Source organism: Odontesthes bonariensis, chromosome 4 (genome assembly GCF_027942865.1).
Source record: "Odontesthes bonariensis isolate fOdoBon6 chromosome 4, fOdoBon6.hap1, whole genome shotgun sequence".
NCBI classification, from domain to species: domain Eukaryota; kingdom Metazoa; phylum Chordata; class Actinopteri; order Atheriniformes; family Atherinopsidae; genus Odontesthes; species Odontesthes bonariensis.
The window spans coordinates 16,318,884-16,342,682 of record NC_134509.1 but is presented as its reverse complement, the minus strand read 5'-3'; the positions used below and the strand labels follow the sequence as shown (position 1 = coordinate 16,342,682).

The 23,799-nt window shown below is 42.6% G+C and overlaps 2 protein-coding genes across 8 annotated transcripts; one reads left to right on the top strand and one right to left on the bottom strand.

The window, feature by feature from the left end:
- Positions 1–275: 275 nt before the first annotated feature.
- On the bottom strand, positions 276–20,789 carry pcm1 (pericentriolar material 1). Of its 7 annotated transcripts, none has more exons than XM_075463213.1 (40): positions 20,482–20,789; positions 19,214–19,370; positions 18,735–18,983; positions 16,680–17,006; positions 15,644–15,814; positions 15,003–15,122; positions 14,523–14,709; positions 14,138–14,247; positions 13,637–13,910; positions 13,399–13,549; positions 12,841–13,050; positions 12,438–12,604; positions 11,767–11,993; positions 11,417–11,559; positions 11,179–11,308; positions 10,741–10,914; positions 10,426–10,604; positions 9,994–10,221; positions 9,627–9,885; positions 8,263–8,408; positions 7,955–8,178; positions 7,378–7,558; positions 6,984–7,288; positions 6,712–6,849; positions 6,376–6,432; positions 6,004–6,176; positions 5,452–5,583; positions 4,646–4,775; positions 4,065–4,232; positions 3,843–3,943; positions 3,502–3,636; positions 3,212–3,415; positions 3,051–3,110; positions 2,799–2,949; positions 1,947–2,095; positions 1,801–1,858; positions 1,458–1,663; positions 1,258–1,350; positions 1,013–1,136; positions 276–870 (listed from the first exon to the last, which is right to left on the bottom strand). In XM_075463213.1, exons 2-40 carry the CDS (start codon positions 19,307–19,309, stop codon positions 851–853), a joined length of 6,357 nt encoding a protein of 2,118 aa, XP_075319328.1. In that variant the 5' UTR covers positions 19,310–19,370; positions 20,482–20,789; the 3' UTR covers positions 276–850. The 7 variants fall into 7 exon arrangements, with proteins under 7 accessions (XP_075319328.1, XP_075319327.1, XP_075319330.1 ...); XM_075463212.1 differs by having other exon boundaries at positions 20,510–20,789; XM_075463215.1 differs by having other exon boundaries at positions 3,843–3,940; positions 20,510–20,789.
- Positions 20,751–23,604, top strand: sart1 (spliceosome associated factor 1, recruiter of U4/U6.U5 tri-snRNP). Its single transcript, XM_075463220.1, has one exon. The coding sequence runs from the start codon at positions 21,106–21,108 to the stop codon at positions 23,428–23,430; it is 2,325 nt and encodes a 774-aa protein (XP_075319335.1). The 5' UTR covers positions 20,751–21,105; the 3' UTR covers positions 23,431–23,604.
- Positions 23,605–23,799: the final 195 nt, after the last annotated feature.

Here is a 23,799-nt window from a genome sequence, read left to right as displayed (position 1 = left end):
TGAAATAATTCCCAGAGTTCATACTTCACTTGTTGTTTTTCTCATTTCAATCTTTGTGACGAGTCTTTTTTTTTTTTTTTTTTTGGTGTGGTATTAAGACTCAGAAAATTGTAACAGTTTGAGCACTGGGCTGAGGAACAATACCATGTTACCTCTGTATATTCACACGTTTCCTGTAAAAATCAGAAGGCTTATACCAGTCTCATGGAAAGCTTAAAGTAGCAGTGATGTGGTGTAGGTGCTGCATGTTTCACTACAGCATTAGTAAAGCAACATGTAATCAACATTTTATTTATATTCAAATTATAAGGGACTAACCATTAACAAGAGAACTGAGTAGAAAGATGTTTTTGAGGGATACATTTTGAAGGTTAGTGTAAGGAGGAGAAACAATTAACAGCTATGGCTAAACTTTCATCTTGTAATGTCGGTATAATTAGGAATCCAGTGCAGAAAAGATGGGCTGTACAACTGTAAGGCCAGCATAAGACTACTAAAACAGGAAAAAAAAGTGTCAAACTGATCCCAGAACCAAGAAGAGGCCAAAGGCCAAAACTGAACATGGGTTGCAGCACAAAAGTTCAAACACAGGCTTAACTGTTGATCAGCAGCGAGAGAGAAACCCAAAGATTTAAAAAAAAAAATTCACATTTAACATTCAAGAATAAAATAAACCTAAGTGTTAACATTGTGTAGGAGTCGTAAGCATCTGACCGTCACAGCTAATTTGTGACAACAAATGTGTAACTTTGCTCCTTTAAAGCAGCAGATTAGAAATCAATCATTCAGATCAGATTGAGTGAAGTACTGTGTTCCTACAAACCGCAGTATGGGACATCAGTATATTTCTTCACACATTCCGGACGGTCTCTGAAAAAGAAAACATCAAGTTACCATCTGTTTATGTACAGATAAAACAGCTGCTCAGGCCCATAAGGCTTTTCCTTATCAAAGGTGTTTGGGAGCCCCGCAAACGCAGCTAATCTTTACTGACGCGGACTGTCGTCCGTACCTGGTTCCTTCAGTGCCTGCGCATTTCCCACCAGCCCAGCCAGCAGTTCAGTGTTCCCATTGAGGATCTCCACAGAGAGGTTGTTATTCTGCTGCTCCTCCACTATTCTCTTCTGAAGCTCCTCCTAATAATGCAGAACACGCCCAGAGTGTTACGAGACACAGGCCTCTTCACTGAGATTTTACCACGAATCTTCCCTTCACTTCGGCAGATGAACAACAGCTCATCTTTAACTTGTTACACACCTCACACATGACTGTAAGCTGCAGCGGCAGGTCGTCCACCTTGACAAAGTCTTCCTCGTCGGACTTTTGGCTTGTGTTACCCGATCCCATCTCCTATGTGAAAAAGTAAATAAATAAATCAGAACAGACATCAACGATCGAATGAGCACAAACATCCTGAAAAAGTTAAACGAGACTAGCAGTAGTACACATGCTCTTACATCTACATTGATGAGGACGGGCGAGTCTGTGTCAGGGCTACTGGTGACTGTTGGCTCCTTGGGGGCATCCTGGCCCTGGGAGAGCGCAGAATCCCCCTCTGTGGCAGCAGCTGCCCCAGCTTCACTCTGCTCCTCAGGGCTCTGACACTCCACCACAGTGTGCTCCTCCACTGTGGAGTCTAGAGCCTCAGTTGACTTGCTGATCTCTGCATAATTTTTTTTAAAAAGAATAATTTAAAATAAAGGGACGAGAAGAGTCGTAGATTATATTTAATCCCACAAAAGCAAGTAGGAAACTAAGATTGTTGGCAAGTTTCAACTGAATACATCCAGTGGGCCTCACCATCATCGCTCTCTGAACTCTTCTGTTCTCGTTTCGTCTCCTGGATTTCGGTTGTGCCCTGGAACAAAGCACAATTACGTGGATCAGACAACAAAGAAGGCGTTGAATAGTGTTGGGTATGACAGTTGGCTGACCATGGCACTGACCTCCTGCTCCACCTGCCCCTCACAAGAAAACTGCAAGGATGTCTGAACATCTACAGGCCCAGCTTCAAACTCCTCTATTTCCTCCTCATCATTCTCATCCTCTCCACTGCCGTAGTTTGTCAGGGCCCGAGTCTCTGCTTTGGAAAGACCTGACAAGCAACAACAAAAAGATTCAGATAAAAGGTCAACGTTTGCAATAACCACAAACTAGACATCTTAAGTAGCATTGGGACATCAGTGCATTTGGCATCCGAACCAAATGAAAATGTCAGAAGTCAAATTATTATTCTAGACTCAAAGTCTCAAGGGGAGTGGTACATTGTGATGTACAATTCTTTGCTGTAATATGATCAGTTGAATACAAAGTATGATGAAGAATACCAAGAATTAATTAAGAAAGCTTGAACCAAAGCAATTCCACCCTGACGATGAAGGCTTTATGGAAAGATAATGGTGCAGCAGAAGTATCATCCCCATCAGAGCTTAAACCTCTGCAACAACTATCTGAAGACCAAAAACAACCAATGAGTCTTTAGAAATGGGAAAATTCCAACTTCCTTGATTTTACAAAAGTTTTTCAGCTGACTTGAGGTCGTTCCGATTACTTTTCTAAATCAAGTAGGAGCACTCGGGCAGATGGGAACACATTTTGTGAACAAGCGTTAACTGTGGCAAATTTCAATCAGAGCACTTAGGACGTGAACAAAGCCAAATATGACTTATTTAGTTTCTGAAGTGTACTTCAGTCTATATGATGTCAACTCAAATAAACAGTTAAATAAATAAATGAAAGCTTTTCATTATCATACAGTAATATACACGATACAAACAGCTTTTTCCCCCACCACTTACTGATAGACAAAGGCACTCCCGCCCCATGTCTTTCATCCTCATCCTCCTCTTCAGCGTCTGAAGCTTCACTGCTCCTGTTGGTCTTCGTCTCCGTCTGCAGGTAAGGCTCCTGCAGAGCAGAGGCTGCTTCTTGCTCTGCCTCATCTCGGTCCTTCAGGAAACAGAACACATCACTGCAGCACATGTCACTGCTTTTTTTTTTTTTTTTTAAGTGGCACGAAAGATGTGTGTATTACTGTAAAAATGACTTACCTTGTCTTCATCACCACACGCTAGAGAAGCTGGTTTATCTGTACCGCCAACTGCAGTCTCCTAAATCCAAGAATATATTAAAAACGAAAGTCAGATTAGTCTCATCCGATCTTAATTTTAAATATTTGTAAAAGAAAAAGACAGAAATGGAAATGACTTACCTCAGGACTGTGTGTTGCTTTAACGGGTTGTTCGGCCCTTTTCTTATTTTTTTGTTTTGTTGCCAGGGTGATGCCGTTGCTGTTGTCCAAATCCTGCATGAGCTTAAAGAACGCCAGTTCATTGAAGAGGATCTCTGAAATCTCAACCAGTAGGTCCTCCCCGCAGTCCTTCAGAGTACAGCCCACAAATTTACTAAGAGAGTCCTGGACCAAAAATAACGAGTAAAACGTCAGAGAGAGTGTTTCTAAAATCAGTCTGGGGTATCTGAGGAATCTGGCACAGGTCCTACCTGCAGTATGCCTCCCAGCTGCCTGTGGAAAAAGCGAACAAACTCCTTACTCTCGTCATTCTGCTGGGTGAGAGCGAGGACCATGCGCCGCACAGACGTCAGCAACTGATGTGAACACACCTCATCCATGTTCTCCTGATAAAAAAAAAAAAAAAAAAAAAGTCAAGGCAAACAATCATCATTCAAGTGATTGATAAATATATATTTTCAATAGTGACCACCAATACATAACCAATAAACTTTTCAATTCAAACATAAGAAATGAATATCTTACTAAATTCTAGCAGAGCCTCTGCTGGTGTTAAGTTCAGGCTTTTCTACGGCTCTGTTCGTCATCTTACCTTAAGGAAGGGAATGACTTCTGTCATGATGGCTTTGATCTGACGATCCAACTGCTGGGTGTCGATCTGAGGGCAGTGCACATCGCCAGCTGCCCCACCTGCTAATAAATAACGTCATTTTAAATAGAAATTCTCTTGCTGATTTTTGAACAGTCAAATGAAAGACCACCACCATGCTACAACGGGGTCTTTGCACACAAGCAGCGTCATGAGATCGGATACCTTCCACTGGTTCGGCAGGGTTAGCAGAGGGACGTTCAGCGTTTGAGACTTCAGAACTGCCCACACCTGCAGTGCTGGTGTCGCAGGGGTTAAACTCAGCTTTAAGCTTCATGCGCTCATACTCCCTAATTCTTGCCAGAGCTTTGTCTAAATGAATCACCGTGTTGCCTGTCGTAGCGACATAGAGAGGAGAGCAAGGAGAGACACAAAGGGGATATGTAAAGTTCAAAATCAATAAAGCAAAAGGAAAAAAAAAAAAAAAGGAAATAAAGAAAGAAATAAAACAAAAAGAATGTAATGGACATTAAACCATCTCCAACCAGGTTTACACTACAGGACCAAACCATGTAAGCCAGCATCACATTTTAATATATTAGAATGCAAGTCCACAATTTAACTGCAGCAATCTTTACTTTTGGCCAAGTGATATTAATCCTAAGGTGTAAACTGGTTGGTTTACCAAGCCTTGCTGAAAACAGGGGGATGAAAGCACAGCATGTTCTGGTGATCAGGGCAGCCAGCAAAGCATTTCAGCAGCTTTAGTTTTCAGAGTCAAAAGGTTAACACAGACATAACTATACCTAGGTCATCATTAGCAAAAGGTTCCAGGTTGGACGAGGTTGACATGTTGCTGTCATTATCCACAGATTCTGCAGCATCCCTCCTCTTGGTTGCATCCTGTGCGTGTCTCAAGTTCTTCTCTATCACCTCCTGGAAAAGATGAGCAATTTATTTATTCTTTTTCTAGGTCCACACATCTTATGTTCACACCTGACTGACCTGATTGTAAAAGAATAGATGAGCTAACACAGATCCACTTTTCAAACCCCCATAAATCCACTGAAAGTATCCAGAGAAGCAAGAGAGATGTAGAGAACATATTAAGCACTGTGATAGTGCCTTCCCCAGACATTTTTCACGCTTGAAAAAATAAGACATTTCATCCATCTTTCTTGAACAAAGACAACACAGACAATAGACCTGGCTCCTAATATGTACAACTCTAGGGATCTCAGGGCAGAGCAAACACGTCTCATCTGTTAAAATGGACATAGATAGATGAGGGTCTACTTTTGTTTCTCTTTTCTTTTACAGACAGGCTTGTAAAGCTTTGCAGTCATGTTAATCTCAAAGAATATGGAGAGGAAGGACTGAAACTGAACATCAGAAAGTAAAGAAAGATGGTTGGATGACAAGATGAGGGCAGATGAAAGGAAACCAGCTGAAAGATAATCTAATGAAAGATATATATAAATGCAGGGGGAAAAAGGGCTTAAAGGACCATGGAAAAGACTTTAGAACCGACTGAGGGGACACAATTCCCGTGAAAATAAAATAAAAACAGTTGTTAAAAGTGGGACAATGGCAGGCTGGGAAGCAATCTTACCTCATCGCTAGTAGACAGACTCTGGCTGGGGGTGAGCTCTGACTGAGAGCCTGCAGTCCACACAGCAGGACCAAGAGGGGGCAGCTGGTCCTCAGCTGTGCTCCTCACTGCCAGGTGGCTGGTCACTATGTCCTGTGGGACACACAGGATGGAGGTGTAACAGCTGTGGTCTGAAGTCTCTTTATCTCAGTTCATTTTCAGATGAGCGCGATACTGATTCTAATTTCAGTCTAAGACTCCCTCAGCCCTATGTGCATTAGGGCTGTCTGCTCAAAACAATCCTTTCCTAAACTACAATTACATGTAATTAAACTGTTAAACCTTAACAAGAAAAGCAAAATAATCTAATTGAATAGGACTTCTAAAATGTTAAAGGTTTAAAATGTAACCAAGTTTGTATCCCGATATTCAGTTCAAGATTTCAACCCGGGCTCACCCACCACTCTCCTTACGGGCAAGTAAGTAAAGAAATTTACATGGATATTTTTTTTAGATGGAAACAGCAGTGGAACAGTTACACAGACTGTCATTTGAAAGTGTTTGTTTACATACCTGCAGGGAATAGAGCGCTCGTTGACGTAAGTAGTCTGTGTTGAGCAGCTGCAGCTCATGGAAGAGCTCAATGAGAAAATGTGGCCGGGATTCATTCTGGGATATCAAAGTAGCCACCTCAGAGTAAATGGTCTCCCTCAGGGCTTCGAACAGTGAGAAGTCACTGCTTGCATCTATAATTCAAAGATTTGACATCATGAGATCTGGCCGGCTTTTCTAAACTAAAGGCAACTTTCTTTTTTTTCCTTCTTTTTTTTTTTAGTTAAGCACAACTTTGAAAGTCTCGGTTTGGGTTGAACTAAATTAAGGTCATGTGTGATGGTTAGGTGGGATGAAAACCAAACAATGTTAAAATGTGCATGGCCAGTTTACCTGGTGCTTCTGTGCATGCAATTCTGTTAGTGAGGAAAGGTGTTCTCCAAGCATAGGCTGTGAGTGAGATACATCAAAAGTAAATTTTAAATCAAACCAGTGGTCATGTAAAAAAAAAAATATATATATATATATATATATATATATATATATAGGATATGTACAGGCGAAAGAAACACGTGGTCTTAAAATGATGAGAAAAATAAATAAACAACATGTAATACGGATAATAAATGTGTATACAGACAGAAAGTTAAAAAAAAACAGACACACATACAGACTGAAGAATGGAAAGGGTGTGCACATAAATTTTATAACAGGTTGCATGAGCCATACCAGAGGAGAGGTCATTCCGTTTGTTCCCAAACTTAGTCTTGCTCTCCAGTTTCTCCTTAATCCGTTTGTCCAACAGACTCTGATGCTGATCCCTGTGATGAGACGGAGCAGTGCTGCTGACACTGTCGCTCTCGTGGTCTGAAGAGGGAAAAGACCAGATAAACAGTTCTGCTATTCATCTCAATTAGTCACAAGTTTAGTTACAGGGCACCAAAAACATTTAAAACTCCATGAGGAGCTTGTCAGCTGGGTGTTGATTGCATTTTCTTTACCTTCACTGTTCTTGCTGTGCGCTTTGCCTCTCCTACGTCGGTTCTTAGGAGTCTTGCTCCGAGAGGCCAGGTTGGCGTGTGCGGAGGCCTTGTGCCCAGCCTTAAAAGTCTTTGTGACTGTATTGGGATCAACGGTATCTGGCATACTGCTTAAGCTTTCTTGCGATGCCTTGTCAAACCGCTGTGGTTGTGAGTGGCGTTTGGCAAAAGTGGGGGAGGAAGACGGAGAGTCTTGCGGCTCTGATTTTGACAGGTTTTTTCTCGCTATATTGTTTGTGTAGGAGGTGTTAAGTCGGCCGGCCGGTCTGATGGAGTAAAGAGGAAAATAACAATGTAGATAAAAATGCTACACAAATAATACTAATGAATTCACAGGCAAATATAACTGACATACCTCCTTTCTGTAGCCGTGTTAAGAGGAGAGCGCTGCAGTGGCGGTGGGAAACTCATATACTCCGTTTTAATCGACGTGTTGGGGTCCAGCTGCAGCTTCTGATGTTCAGGAGTAGCTGGGCCAACTGCACCTTGAGGAAAGTCAGCCGTGGCAGCAGGGAATGGTGGATACAAGTTGAAGCCTTCAGAATGGAATAAAAACAGGTTAATTAGCTTAAGGTAACTGCTTCACAAAAAGTAGTGAAGTCATAGCAGAGGTACTTCAAATATTTCAGTTCTGTACAATTAAGTCATCTAAGTGCATTTAAAGTTGAAGTGAATAACTGTAAATAACAAGGAGCATGTGTACAAGCAAATAAACCACAAGAATGCAATGATAAAATGAAAAAAAAAAAAAAAGATCATTCTTTTATATATCATGCAACAATCGCCATAAATGCAAGGATATGTTTGTAGACATTGAGCCAAAGGATCCTAACACACTGCATAAGGAATTATTTCCTGTTTTTGTACGTTATAAACAAAAGAGAATTTCTGAGCCAAAAGAAACCAAGAGCGATCAAGAATGCATATCATACTGGGAGGAAATGGGGATAAGGCAGAAGATGGCATGTTGTTGGCTGAAGGGTGAAGGCTGGAGGAGAAGGGGAAGACGCCAGGAGAGGCTGAGGGACCAGAGCTGGATTCCTGTGCTGAGCTCTGCTTCTGTGTCTGCCAACCTGCTGCTGAGGAGGACGGCAGCGGCTGCTGCTGCTGCTGCTGCTGCTGCTGGCGAATTAGGTCATTCAGGACCTGCTTTAGTCTGAAAGAAAAGTGTTGGATTGTAGGAAATTTCAAAATATGGTTCCATCTGATAGAACTTGAGAGAGTATGCCATTGGTTTCACCTCTGTACATTGTTCTGCTGCCAAGCCAGCTGGGTATAGCACTGGTTTAGCTGATGCATAACCAGGTGGACCTGTGGTGATGACAAGTTGTTGGGCAACATGCTGTACTGACCCGTCAGAAGAGTTTGCAACATGTAGGATAGTGTCTGTGAAAGTAGACAAAAACAATTGTTCTCATCGGCTGACAAAGGTTTTTTTTTTTCTGAGATAAAGCAAAAGGGGAAAAACCAAAACACTTAATGAAGGTGAACCCAGCCCGGCACTTTTATGCATCCCATTATCTGATTACAAGTAGACAGCTCTCAGTAAATCTGTTCACACCTAGCCTTAAAATGTTCTAGCACACACCCGTAATCAGATCTCACTTCCCCCACTTTTTACTCAACTAAAAAAAGCCATCTACAGTAAATTAACATTCAATTGTAGCGCTGCCTCCAGTTGAACCTTTTCCTGGTCCAACTGCAGTCACAAGTCAAAGCAAATAGTAGCCTCGTTGTTCCACTTTTCTCCTTCACTAACTCTCTCTCTCTCCCACACACATTACATCGGTCCCCTTTCCTCTAACAGTTTGAATCAATCCTGATTATGAACAGAAGACTACTAGTTATTTACCAATTTTGAGGCTTTTTTCCTCAGGCCCTTTTACATTAACGACTTTCTGTGTAGGACAGTACCTCTCTGCGCATTACTTAATGATCATACAGACACACTGCAGCTAATTCAGTGGACAAAGAGCCAGACGACAGCTGGCGAGGACATTTAAGGTGTTTTGTTGTTTCTAATCCAATAACAACAAATAAAAATATAAGTACATGCAATAAGTTCATGGCACAGACTCCTCCCAACACAAAAATTCAACAGATATAAAAATTTGGCTGTTTTTTTTTTTTTACTGTCAGTTAAAGTTTAGTCAACGAAAGGTGGGAAACACACAAGATATCAGCGGGTCTTCTGATCTTCATGTTAAAACCGCAAAAAAACATTCAGTGAACTGAACTGTAACATTATTCAGGCACAGACACAATTCAGATTCGCAATATTTCAGTGGGCTCAGTTATGTTTCAGACACTATATGAGAGAAGTAAAGAAGTAGCATTAAATCTCTTATTTCTCAAAATTTTAAACTATGCACAGTTGTTTTACTCTGAACTAGTCTCTGCTGAAAAAGGACATTTTCTCACAGCAAACAATGACAACTTTATTGCCTGTATATATCTCCACGGGCAGTGTGCGCCTCGAACTGCACAACAATAAATTTCTCTTCCTCTCACCTCCCTGATCTGATCCGAATGTGTCTTCACAACAATTTTTAACACTGTCAACTTGTGATCTGATCAGATCACGAGAACTTGAAATGTACCAACCTGCTGGTCCTGCAGGAGTGTTTGACACATGCTCGTACTGAAGTCCAACTGTCTTTGTAGCTGGCCGACTTGTTCCTGCCAGGGAGGTGGACCCTCTGTCAAGGAGACCTCAGAGGCCCAGCGCAGGTTCTCCTGGCGACGTATACCTCCATGCTGACTTGCAGACTGGTTCAAACCTCTGAACTGCTGTTTCTCCTTGGTTTTGTTATGATGATGCCCACCACTCTCACCTGAGAAGGCTGCTGGAGGCTTGAGATTACTGGAGATACAAATGCACACGGAAAACAAGCATATGAATTGAAGAAACAGGTAATAGAGACGGTGCTGTAAGGCTTTTCTCAAGCATTGCTTTGGTACTCGATCTGACCTTCCTTGATTCTTCCTGCCACTGTAGGAACACTGGCTCCTGCTTGGTGAATAGAGATGAAGGTCATCATCAGAGCTGCTGTCTGTGCATACTTCCCGCTCTTCTTCCTCCTCCTCTGCGCCCATCTCTGAGCGATACTCATCCTCTTCTTCTTCTTCATCGTCATCATCATCATCATCATCTTCTTCATCAAGGTGGCAGGGACTGGAACCCCAGGTGGCCATTGTTCTGATAACAAAACAGAAAAGTTGGGACCAAATGTTTTCAGCTGTTGGAACAATAAGCAACGACTACCCTAAAAAATATTACAAACTGACAAGTGCTCTGTCATTCTACTTGGAAAACAGAGGAGCAACAAGTAATAAATACAAATTTAAAACAGTTTCAAAATGGACTTTTATCAGACGGGAATTGGAGCAATGCATCTGCTACCTTTCGTCTCGACTGAAAGGCTGTGAAAGTGTAGCATTGTCTTCTTGGTCTTCAACCTGGCAGGGCGAGTCACTGACGCCGCTACGCCTCCGGTGTTCAGCCATCAATGACTCCAGATGCTTTCTGCGTTGTCGCAGATCTTCCCGCAAAATCTGGCGGCGACGCATTTCTGACCAAAGCTGTTGGCAGCACAAGAACCGAAACCGTCAGCAATCAGATCTGCTCAGTCAGCAAAGTGTAGTTTGTTTGGATATTTGAGAAGAGGTGGAGGTAGTGGTAGAGGGGTGTATTGGCTTAAAAGCTGGAATCTGTCACCTCATTGTCAGTGACTGAGGAGGTGGCTGCCTCTGGAGCAGTAGGTTTGAGCACTGCTAAGTTGGTTTTGGGTCCAGGGGATGAAGAAGCCTGGACAGTAACAGGAGTGGAAACTGCAACTGGAGCCTTCCTCAGCAAACCCTGTTGACTCACTGTGCTGCTGGACACAGATGACTGGATGGACACCAAAGGAAATAAAACACCGTTTTATAAACCTAACAATTCAACACTCAGCATAGAGAAAAGAAAAAGAAAAAAAAACTTTCTTTTTCAATTTAAATCTGAACGTTAGATTAAAGCAGACAGTTGGAAATTTCGGTCCATAATCATCATATAACTGTAACAATGAAACATTTTGGCAGACAAATATAAAACAAAAGTTGTGCTGGTCTCCCCAATATCTACAGAACTGTATACGGGAATGCATGAGTCAAGTACCTGAAGGTCCGGGCAAGCCCACTGCAGGTCCTGGATCTTGCCTTGGATTTCAATGAGTCTCTGGCGCTCCTCATGAAGCTGTTTCAGCTCCTGCTTCTGCTGACGCAGCTTCTCCTCGTAGAGCTTCTCCCTGTCAGATGAGCAGAACAGCTTTTATATAGTGAAAATTAAATAAAGACGCAGGGACTCAAAAATATATCAAACAAACCAAAAAAGAAAAAAAGAAAAGAAAACACACCTGGCCTTGCTGGAGAGGCTGAGGTCTCGAGGACTCTGTTTGGATCCAGCCCCCAATGAGCCAGGCACAGAAGCTCTAATATTATTTGGCTGTTGGTGTAAAGCTTCGTCCTCGTTTGCTGTTGTTCCATCTGTGTCATCGCTCTGGAAACGGACAGACAGTTTTTGGGTTTATTTGCCAGGAAAAGTGTCCTTTTTAATTCAAGAACACAGACGCCTCTAAAAAAAAAAAAAAAAAACCCTGCTGTTAAAGTCACAATCCAATAAAGCTGTTGACCTCGTTAACACGTCCGTAAAAATACTTTCAGGTGTCACGAGACAAATCGTGACCAATTTGGTCGTCAGCCCCACCTGTACCATAGCCACCAGTTCCTGCAGCTGCCGCAGCTTTTGCTTCGCTGTCTTGCGATGAACCATCTGAGCAAAACCTGCATCGTTCCCGAGGCTGCTTCTTTGACTGGACTCAGAGGCACTCTCTTGGACCGCAGCGTGCGCTCCTTCGTCATTATCAATGCAATCCTCTTCATCGTCTTCGTCGTTCACCTGATTATAGGGAAGGTCCCTATTGTACTGGCACTCTAAATCAAATCAAAGATTAAACATCGTTAAAATTTGTGATAAATAATCAACCGTGCGCTCCTGAAATCACAGCCCTCTTGCATCAAATAAATGATCTAGCTAATAGAGCAATTTAATATTCTTTCATACCTCGAAAAGCATGGGGGTAATTGTGGATGATAAAGTTTTAATGTTGCCATTTAACAACGACAGCACAGCTGACCGAAGTATGCAACGATAAAAACAAACTGCAATTAGTTTTTAACATGATGGGACTTTCTAACTAATAACTTTTAGAAATCTGCTCCTAAAAACTGTAGTACTTCAAGAAATATCTTTCAACCATCAACTATTTAATTCTATTTAGATTTACTTCAGGGAATATAATTCTGCACTATAAATACTTCAGTGGAATGGTATTGTCAGGTTTAAAGGTGGTCTGTTTCCGTTTGCACATGAGTCACCTATGGCTGCGGTGACGTTGAGGCTGCGGAGGTTGGCTGCTGCCCGGTTGTTGATCTCACACTCGGTGTTGAGTCTGCCTTCCCGGTTGTTAGTTGCGCTGCTCCTGACACTGCGGCCGTTTGTCAGGCTGTTCAAGTCTGCCCAGTTCCCGCTGCGCTGCGGGTTTCTAAGAACACAAGGTGCAGTGACTGTTGCTGTTGTAACGTGGAAGCAAGAGAATTACAGAACATAACATAGTGCCATCACGTTGCAACCTGAAGCCAGTCATAAACAAACACTAATTTCCCATCAGTGTGTTTTAGTATAATTAACCCATTTTTACAGTAGGTTTTATATCCCCTTAAAACGGTTATTCTCTTCATAAAAGTACAAACACACGCGCGCAATTTATAATTCACTTACCTGATGTTAGTAACAGGTTGGCGATTCTCCTGCTCAGAGTCAAACATGGCCTCAAACATAGATCCATCCTCGGTCTCATCTTCCTCCTCCCCATCATCGATATCTTTCACATTTTCATTGACTGCGTCCACCATCATATCAGAAGTCTGCTCATAGTACTGAACCAACTCCCGCAGCTCATTCAAGCGCTTGTGGACCTCCTTTAGCTTCCTGTGGGATTAGGCGAATGACACACGAATGCATGTAGGATTCAATTATTTAAAAGTTTAAAAGTTTATGGTATACACCAGAATGTTTTCCCAATTCACCTCTTCTAAAAAAGGTCAGTACGGAGTCTGTCACACACACACACACAAAATAATCAGCTGCATAAAAGATGGAGGTTGAGAGTCTTATTCAAGAACACAAAAACTGAAACAAGTCAACAGGAGGCCATGTCGTAGCTTTTTTGACTGCAAGGAAATACTACACCACCCCACTCTACACAACACCCTGCGGCTGATATCTGACCAGCTTATTCTACCGAGTCAAACAGCGTGTGCGTGTTACTGTACGTACCTTAACTTGTCGGCAGAATTGGAGCCGTCCTGCTGTTGTGCGAGTGAGGGTTGAAAGGAAGTGGAAGCAGAGGCCCCATTAGAGCAGAAAGCAGATGGACAATCTGAAGATCCTCCCATACTTGGACTGCACTGTACTGACAAGCTACGACCTGAAAGGACACGCATGCAATTTATTACACTTTATGGAGATAAGAGCCACAAAATGATCGCTAAAGGGTGTTTGAAAATACTCTTACATGAATTGTTGTTTAGTGTCTGGTCTCTGAGTGAATGCAACTCTTGTAGGATCTTGTCCATGGTTTGCTTTTTGTCTTGGAGCTCTTGTAGTTTGGTGAGTTTGGCACTTGCTACTGTTGCTCCAGTGTCTAGACCAGTGTGTGGGCCAGACGCAGAGTGAAGGAATGGCCGGTGTTGAGGTGGACCAACGGCCTGGGAAGGCCTAGACCAGCACACCTCTCTGGAGAGGGAAAGATTCTGTGCCTGGCGCCGGTTATCTGGCACCGCTTTAGTCTGCCAGAAACATTTTTTAAGAATTGACATGACTACAGTCTCATCAAAGGCTACAAAATAGATATCTTGACATCATGACATTAACTTTGCAATGCAGAATTAATTATCTTTAATAACTATTCAAAACTGCACTATGTGAGGATACAGCTCAGTTTAAACATTTTCTTGATTATATCATTATTTCATCCAAGGAAAATCTGGCAACGCAGTTGTTGCTTGAACTGTACCTGAGAATCATGTAGCTGGTTGTGGAACCGTTGGATCAACTCGTTTAACTCATCGTTCAGTTCTGATGTGATGCTCAGGCCTGAAACACTGCCGGTGGTTTCTGTGACAACTAAACACAGCAAAAATGTTACAATGGAAAAATGCACTTGTATAATTAAAAATACCTACACATGAATATAACTTTCTGAATAAATCTGTCCTGGCAATTAAAATAATGAACACATTCAAACTCAGTTGTCAGTGATGTGTCTCTGTCAGCAAGAAAAGTAAGCCATGCTTCTTTTTCCTCCAGGACTATACAGTGATGTTAATGGTTCAACTCCACACACAACTAGCTCACATCACCTGTGAACGTGACTATCGCTGTGTAAGAGTGGTTCTCACCAGTGTCTTCAATCACAGCGAGTGCCTGTTCAGCACTGTGCTGCATGGCCATTAGAGCTTCTTGTCGGCCCTGCAGGGCCCTGAGCTGCTCCTGCTGCTCTAGCATCTTCTTCAGCAGTTCATGCTGCTTACGCAGATTCTCCAGTTCTTCCCTCTGGTCAGCACGCACAGCCTCTGGCCTACCACCCTACAGATTCACACCCATATCATCAGTGCAAACATGGAGCCAACCAAAACCCACATCAGCAGTAATGCATTGCTGCCTGGCAGGAATGCATTGTCAGGTACTATACGCTAGTGAGACGACTTTAGAGTGATAGAAAAGAGGCAAAAGAGAGACACGTTGGTTGGTGCCTTTTTCTTCATCTCAGAATTCAAAGTTTGTACCGAGGAGATATTTTACTGATTACGTGAAAAATAACAAAGGGTAGTTACAGCATAAGAGAGGCTGCCAGTTTTATGAAAAAGAAATACACTCACTGTGGCGTTTGAAGCATCCGTAGACTGAAACTCAATGTTAAGAGAAGTGCTCTCTGCCAGTGAACCTGAGCCAACTGCAGAGTCCAGGGTTCCCATATCACCCTCGTCACTCTCTCGTGCCTTTTTGAAATAGTAGAGCAAACAGCCATTCACATAAAGAGAGACAAGTAGGACAGAGTACCACAAAACACATGTAGTCTATCACAGAAGTAGGTGGAAATGTCTGTATGCATCACCCAATGAAGGCTACAGTCAAGAAAAAATGTTTCTGAATATTGATTTACGGTTCAGATTTTTTTTTAAATAGAGAAATACTTCAAATGGGGGAAGGAAAAAAAAAAACTGTCACAAAAAGGTGGCGTGTCCCATCTAAAATTGATAACAGGAACATGACCCATCTACTGAAGTGTTTCAGGCCACAGGGTAAAACAGCAATTAAATATGTATGGATAGTAGGCTACCAGACAACATCACAGACCGGCTGCATTTCACTTATAAATTAACCAAGATGCATCGTTCACACAACACACATTTCCTTGAAATCAGACCACTTTGCCCGATGGCACGTAAAAAGCAGAAAAGAAGGTTCAACATCGATATTTGTGAAGCAAACGACATTTTTAAAAATGCAACAGACTTACGAGCATTTTTTGCAGGAACCGTAAATATGACTTCTCCTGCTCCTTGAGGTGTTCAATAAGATGAGAGAGACGCTCCACGTTGGCTGGCACATCATTCTTTTCCACCAGATCATCCCTCATGGAGCTGGCCTTACTGATGTAGTCCCGAATCTGAACCAGTTTGCTCACCACCTGAGACCGTACAAAGAGAGGGGGATGGTGTATGGGTGTGGGTTTGAGAAGGGACATTAAGACAGAGGAAGACATAAGACAAGGTAAGTGAGCATCTGTAGCGATGGCTCAGACTCGGCTACACGAGGGCAGAAAGGGGGCTGGGCGCAAAATTCACTGGGCACCAAGGGTGGCATATTTATAAATTGCCCTAAATACAGCCTAGTCTCGGCCGCACCAGCTCTCCCTCACTTTCATCCTAGTTTTGTTTTTTCGGAGTATTCTGGAGTGGGGTGATGCACGGATAACGCTGCATGTACAGTACACATGAAGAAAATGAAATGTGAAATGAGCATTTTTCACGGGCATTAAAAGTTACGAGGAAAACATTTCATAATATGTGCCGGGATTCATCTCTGCACCTCCATCAGCCAACCTAAAACACTCTTCTGGTCATTGTCCCTGTGAGAGCTGGACATCGCCTGGCCCCTCAACTGGCCTCCAAATGCAGTGCTTCAAATGCAATGTTTAGCTTCATAAAAGGTAAAAAAAAAAGTGGAATGCTGGTCAAGCTGTTTACTACCTTAACCCTACCTGTACTTACATTGAACTATAGAAAAAGTGTATAAAAAAGAATCCAGTTACGCTGCACCAGAATCATTTTGTATTTTATCCTTTTAACCACTCGTCATTTTACACTGATGGAGGGAAATTTGCCACAGATGTTTTTACTCCTCAGAACCTTTACACTAATTATCATCTAATAATATCCAATATATATTTAATTCAACAGCTTTTTATGTCTTGATGCTGGAATGCTCAAAACAATATGACATCAAGAGGTTACAAGCAGCACTATTTGAACTTGATAACCCCAAAACCTTACCTGGCTGCTGTCTACTCTCCGCTCTCCTCGACCATATTCTCTCTCTACCGAGAGCCCTCTCTCTGTGCCACCACGACTGGGCCTTGGAGAATCTTTAGTAGGAAGCACAGGGGTTAACATATCCCTGCGTCCTGGGCTCTGCTTCTTGGCTTCCTTTGTGATAGCTGGGGTGGTCGGGGCAGACGCAGACGGATGAAGCAGCTCCTTGCTTTTGTTAGTGTTTACATGCAGAGGCAGGAAGTTGTAGGGTTTCTTGTTCTCCCCAGCTAACTGCCGCTGGTTGTTGGCAGCTGTGACACGCCCCTGGGAGTCACTCCCGATGCTCCTCTGGATAAAGAATGAAGACAAAAGATGAAACAAATCACTATTTAAAGTCCACATAACAAGGATGGATTGTTTTTTTATTATTATTGTTAAAAAGCACATTTGTTCTAATATCTTGTGTCCAAAACACACTTGGATGACTGCATTACAGGTGAGCTGTGACTCATTAGTCCTTTTGACAAGTTCAAGACCGGGCTGATGTGCCTTTATAGCCGCTTTCGGACTGTAGGAACCTTTGGCAGTTCTAATAACCTTTTAATCCGCGGGGCCGTTTTCTCCCGTGTTCGGACATACAGGAACTCGGGGCTTTCTCCCTTAGTTCCTATAACTATTTAGCTCCTTCTCCGAGGTCGGGTCTTTTCATAGTTCTTATAGAACTAATCTAACGGAGGTGTGTGGTGGTTGGTAGCTACGCCCCATGTCATGCTATCACGGCTGAAATGTTTACTCATACAACACAGACAGAACAGGCGGGTGTTTAATAAGTTAAACTTACACTGGTCTCATTTGTCTGCAGCGCTCTGCTCTCCTTTGTTCCTTCATGAAATGAAAAAGTATCGTCTCCTGACTCTCTCTGTGAGCTTTTCCAGCCTCGATATTAGACGCCTGATGTGATTGTCCATGATTAATATCACCATCATGCAGACCACGGACACGGTGGCCTCCCCGCTCTCCATATTAGCTTCTTGGTGGTGTTTTTTCTACTCTCCTTACTTTTACCGTTTTGTTTTGTGTTTGAATGTAGCGCTAAACGGCTAACGGCTAACACGTCACTGAAGCAGACGGCTGCGCGCGGCGCATCAGTCCCTATCAGGTCCCGACTCATGTGCGAATGCAGACTGAAACAGTTCCGCTGGGGAAGGACAGTTATCAGAACGAAATTCGAGGAGGGTAGTTCTGATAACTACTTTCTTAGAACGGTCTGTCCGAAAGCGGCTTATTGCACAGTGGGGTCCTGTGTGTGAGTGAAGAGGAGGCACATGTAAACACATACTGATGCAACGCTGAGCTCCCTGTTTGGTCTGTGTGAATTACCAAAGAAGAACAATTGTTCTTCTGAGTGAAAACAGCTGATTAAGCTGGTAGTGACGTACTGTACAATATCTCCTTTTTTAAACAACCCACAACAAATATAAAATAAATATTCACAAGTGTCATCAAGAAATGCACAATGTAGGACATTTAAAGCCAAGAAAAACCAAACTGCTCCTTCCTTCTATGGAATTTTTTAAAAAACATGTAGCATGTCCATACCTTCTTGTCATTTGTAAGCTGATTTTTGTTTTTTTACACCGACACTGATAACTGAATTGAGATTACACTTTTTTAAGATTGCTTTACTCCTGCACAAGGCTTGTTTGTGCTTGTGGTGGCAAGCAAAAAAAGTTCTACCAACACAAAGCTCTACGTTGCCCGCAGTTGTGGCAAACCTCCGTACAGTCACTATAAAGACCCATTTTACATTCAGTGAGGTCAGAAACTGGTTACAAACCCCACTATCAGATTGTTAACGCCACAATGTGTTGCTAACACGAAAGCTGCTCTGACAGAAAATGAAATCGGAGTACGGAGCCAGTCGGCAACCAGGACTCCAGAGATGAGATGGCACATCACCATCAGTGAGGCAGTTAAAGCAACCTCATCTATTTGAGGAATCCTGGGAGACAGATTAAGAAAATACTGAGGTGACCAAAAAGAAATAAAATTCGAGCAAAGACAGCAGTGTTTTACCTCATCCAGGTCTGTAAAATTGATCCTCTGACGGAGCTTGTCTAGCTCAGCCTGGTCTGGGACAGACATTTGGGTCGTGTATTTGATGTGGGGGAGGGAATGAGGAGTGCGAGCTCTTCTGCGGCCGGCCCCTGGGGTGGACTCTGGCGAAATATCATTCGTCAGGCGGCTTTCCACCACCGCAGCAGACAGCTTTTTCTTGTTCTTCTCTGAAGATTTGTTGGCTTTCTTTTGCTGTACCCCCCAGTCCTTAATAGAAAAAAGAAAAGTCAGCACTGTTACTTTAAGGACTAAATACGGCAAGAATAAAGTGTGATTGGAGCTACACTGACAGAACAATGTGCATTATACAGCTCGAATTCTGGGGAAATTGGCTGAATTATAAATAGAAATGTTTAGTGACCCCCACTGGTGTAATACTGTGTGAAACTAAAACAACAGGGCATATGTCCAAGTTGAAGTTTCTGTCAGGTCCTTACCATGTTGTTAAGTCTATCTTCAAGACTGCCATTGGTTACAGCCCAGTTGTGCAGCTCTTCTGCGCTGTCGTCAAAAGGAGTGCCTCCAGTTGCCATGTCCACTTACAGCTTGGTGGAATCCACAACAAAACCTCTGATGGTCACCATAAACAAACCGCTAGATGGAAAAACAGTAAACATGGCTGTATTATAACAAGTTGAACCAAAATGGCTCAGTGGTTAATAAAAACTGCTTCCTAACAGCTACCCAGTAGTAGTTAACTGATGTCCATCATAGAGAGTAAGACACATAATCAGTTAAGTGGCGTTAAGCTTAAGTTAAGACATGATAGCAAACTTCACAAATTATTAGCCTAATGAAACTGGCTATTTGACAAACCGAAATGAGCTTCTAATGAGAACATCGAACTTCCCGCACGTTATTCGACACATTTTCTGCTGTCACGTCTAACGTTAAAGATTACCGTTAACGCTTTGCATTAGATACGTCATATCTTACCAAAAGATAATAAAGCTCGAATGGATACAATTTCCCAATAACGAATTGTTTGAAAACATCGACAATGTTCAGTGTCGATGTTCAATGTTATAGCTTCAGTGGGATTTTTAGATGCAACCCGTCCGTTAGCGTTAGCTGCCGTTGGGTTCTGTGTGGCCCGCTCGGATTCCCGGGTTAGGATGTGAAACGTTCCCTCCACTGAGCTTAGCGCGAGCTTTCAGTTAAGAATTCCACAAAGGGACAGTGACGACTGTTACCAAATAAAAAGCGAAACGATAACCGTCATCTCTTAGTTAGCTCTTATGAATGTGAATGCAAATGCAAGTGCAAGGCTTTTTCTTGGCGAACTTTATAAGCAAAACATTTCTGACCCATTTCCGTCCTGAAATCGCCATGACAACACACAAAAGCCCAGTCACTTTATATCTGCTAACCCGCTGTTAATCATTAGCTACTGTCTTCGAAAAAGCCAAGCATGATGCTAATGAGTCCCTAAAGTTGTCAAAACCCTCCGATATAGTTGGCTAATATCACTTAGCTTTGCCACCAGCGGCTCGCAACTTAAAATGTCGCGGTGAAAGTTGTAAAAAACAAACATCTAGCATTACATTTGCAAGGCATAACTTCAACCAGGAATTGAGCTAATTACGTTGCTAAATCTTCGTCTGCATACCAACAGGGCTAGTCCAAGTTAACAACAAACGCAGCCAGTTGCATTTAGGCTTTAAACATATTGTTTAAACTGCTCTTGCTAAAACGGCTAGCTTACGATTTAAGAAAGAGAGCCTTGATGTTACCATTCAGAGCCTGAAACGGAAGAAAATGTCGCAACGGAGAAACCCATACACTCAAGTAAAAAGTTTACTAATTTTCCCAGAGTCTGATAAAAGCCATTTCATTTATAACAACGTCGTATAGCTCCGAAAACGCTGCAGCCAAATCAAGTGACTTTAGCCTTATATTCTCCCTCCTCTACAGTAGGTGGCAGTATACATCAGCCACTGGCTAATATTTGATCACAGGAAGTGTATTTTCAGGAAATGATAGCATTCGTCGTTCGCTGTGCGTTTGTTAATAAATCAAACTTACGAGGACGTGGAGTTTAGATGGTTCGGCTCGCGTGGTAAACAAAATACCTCTGCTTAATCCTCTCACAACTTTGTATAACCTCAATTGGTATTTGATTTTGAGAGCAAGATTTAATTTTTGTTACCTAAATGAGTGAGTTATATCGTCGTGAAGCACTTAGCTTCTATAGCTAACTAGAGCTAGTTAGCAAGGTAAAGCTAACTAATTTTTTTCGATTAAGTCAATCAAAGAGACTGTGTAAGCAAGTATTTTTTAACGTATCGGAATTTTTTGAATTAGCACTGTTGTAAACATCCGAGGAAAAATGGGCTCTTCAAAGAAACACAAGGAAAAGAGCCGCGACAAGGACGCAGAGGAGCGCCGTCGCGAACATAAGAAACATCGCCACAAGGACCGAGACGGTTCAGATCGAGATGGGACTCGGGATAAAGACAAACGAAAACGCTCCAGGTCCAGGGAAAAAAGCAGACGAGAGAGCCGCGGTAAAGGCGAAAGAAGCAGTGGTGAGCCACGAGTAAAGAAGGAGAAAGTTGATCTTGGATATGAGGGAAGCAGTACTGAAATTCAGCCACAGAGTGCAAGTGGAGATGCATCTCTCAGCATTGAGGAAACAAACAAACTCAGGGCGAAGCTCGGTCTGAAGCCTCTGGAATTAAATGAGAACAAGAAAGAGCTTGGAACCAAAGAGGAGCCAATAGTGGCTGAGACTATCAATCCTGTTTTGATCAAACAGCAGAAAGAGATGAAAGAGAAGCTTGCAGCTATGAAAGAAAAACGCCTCCTCAACCAGAAACTGGGAAAAGTCAAAACTCTGGCTGATAATGACTGGCTGGATGACACGGCCACTTGGGTTGAAAAAAGCAGAAAGCTGGCCAAAGAAAAAGAAATGGCAGAGAAAAGAGCCAAACTTCTTGAAGAGATGGATCAAGAATTTGGCGTCAGTAGTCTTGTGGAGGAAGAGTTTGCTCAAACTAAAAAGAGTGCATACACCTGCCGTGATCTGAAGGGCCTTAAAGTGCAGCACCAGGTGGAGTCTTTCAATGAGGGCCAGACTGTCATCCTGACCCTACAAGACAAAGGTGTTCTTGAAGAAGAGGAGGATGTGCTTGTAAATGTGGGACTCGTGGACAAGGAAAAAGCAGAAAAGAATGTAGAGTTGAAAAAGAAAAAGCCTGACTACAAGCCGTATGAAGAAGAGGAGAGTGTGGATGACATGGTTACATTCAAGGCTCGCTCCGTACTGTCTAAGTATGACGAGGAGATAGAAGGTGAAAAGAAAAAGAGTTTCCGTTTGAGCACGGGGGGATTTGCTGGTGGAGAGCGAGAAAAGGAGCTCCAGGCCATGAGAGAAATGCTGCATGACCAGGCCCAGTCCTTGGAAATGCCTGCTCTCACTATCGCCTCAGAATACTACACACCTCAGGAGATGGTGGGCTTTAAAAAGACAAAACGCCGTGTCAGGAAGATCAGGAAGAAGGAGAAGCAGACACTTGAAGGTGAACTTGTTCTTGATGACACACGCAGCTCTGATTTTGGCTCCAGGGTGCGCGGTCGAGGCCGCAGACAACTGGATGGTGACGGAGAGGCTGTAAAAGTGGAGGAAGAGGAGGAGGAGAAAAAATTGTCACCTGGAATCCCTCAAATGTCCGATGACATCAGGATGGCTGAAATGGACATAAGCGATGATGAGTTCACACCTCCTGAGCCAACTGTAATCGAGGAGGATGAGGCAGAGCAGGAGCTGCAGAAACAACTGGAGAAGCAGAGGAAACTGAGGCAAAAGCAACTTCTCAAAGACTCTGGGGAGAAAGTGGCAGAACAGATGAAAAGTTTTGCTCAAGGGGATAGTGATAATGATCCCGACAAGAAGAACAACATTGTCTTCAATGCAACCTCAGAGTTTTGCAGAACTCTGGGTGATATTCCAACTTATGGACTGTCGGGTAACAGAGAGGACCAAGAAGATATGATGGACTTTGAACAGGAGGAGGAAAAAGAGGATGCTGGGGATGCAGACTCAGAAACTGATGAGAATGTTGGATGGAGCATGGTTAACCTGGACGAGGAGCAAAAACAGTCCGATTTTGCCACAGCCTCTGCCACCATTTTGGATGAGGAGCCCATTGTCAACTCTGGCCTTGCAGCTGCATTACTGCTGTGCAAAAATAAAGGTCTGTTGGACACTCAGATGCAGAAGGTAGCTCGTGTCAAAGTAACTAAGGGCTCCCTGCCCAATGATAATTACTGCATTGAGGACAAGATGGGCTTTGATGACAAGTACAGTAGACGAGAAGAATACAGAGGCTTCACACAGGAATTCAAGGACAAGGACAGCTACAAGCCTGATGTCAAGATCGAGTATGTTGATGAGTCTGGGCGTAGACTCACTCCAAAAGAAGCTTTCAGGCAGCTTTCACATCGCTTCCATGGGAAAGGCTCTGGAAAGATGAAGACTGAAAGGAGGATGAAAAAGCTGGAGGAAGAGGCACTGCTGAAAAAGATGAGCAGCAGTGATACCCCTCTTGGGACGGTGGCTTTGCTTCAAGAGAAACAGAAATCCCAAAAAACCCCATACATTGTGCTTAGTGGGAGTGGGAAAAGTATGAATGCAAACACCATAACTAAATGAGCAGTGGGAGATGAGCGTATTACAGTGTGTGTACTATAGAAACAAACACATGCATAGATGCAGACATACTCTAAGCATCTTTTTAGATGATTGCTAAAAATGTCATGTCCTAGATGATACAAGCTTAATTGTTGTATTAAATAATTGTTCAATAAAAGCAATGCAAGTGTGAAACGGTTCCATTTGTTTTTTCTGATTTCGAGTTGCACTTATTTTCTTCAAACTTAAATTTGTTAATATTGGTTAATGGATTTAAAATGTATATTTTGTGGTATAATTTTGACCATTTAAAGTAAACATTACAAATTTAAAAAAAATTAACTTAATGTTTACAGAAGACAAGGAGCCACAGTAGGGTTAATTTATTTT

Bases quoted from the DNA above. Each gene is read 5' to 3' on its own strand.
- pcm1 (XM_075463213.1), bottom strand. From the start codon at position 19,309: ATGGCAACTGGAGGCACTCCTTTTGACGACAGCGCAGAAGAGCTGCAC. The intron at 17,007-18,734 runs GTAAAACACTGC...TTCTTTATCCAG, and splicing joins ATTTTACAGACCTGGATGAG to AGGAGCATCGGGAGTGACTC. The intron at 13,911-14,137 runs GTACAGTTCAAG...TGTTTCTGGCAG, and splicing joins ACCAGCTACATGATTCTCAG to ACTAAAGCGGTGCCAGATAA.
- sart1 (XM_075463220.1), top strand. From the start codon at position 21,106: ATGGGCTCTTCAAAGAAACACAAGGAAAAGAGCCGCGACAAGGACGCA.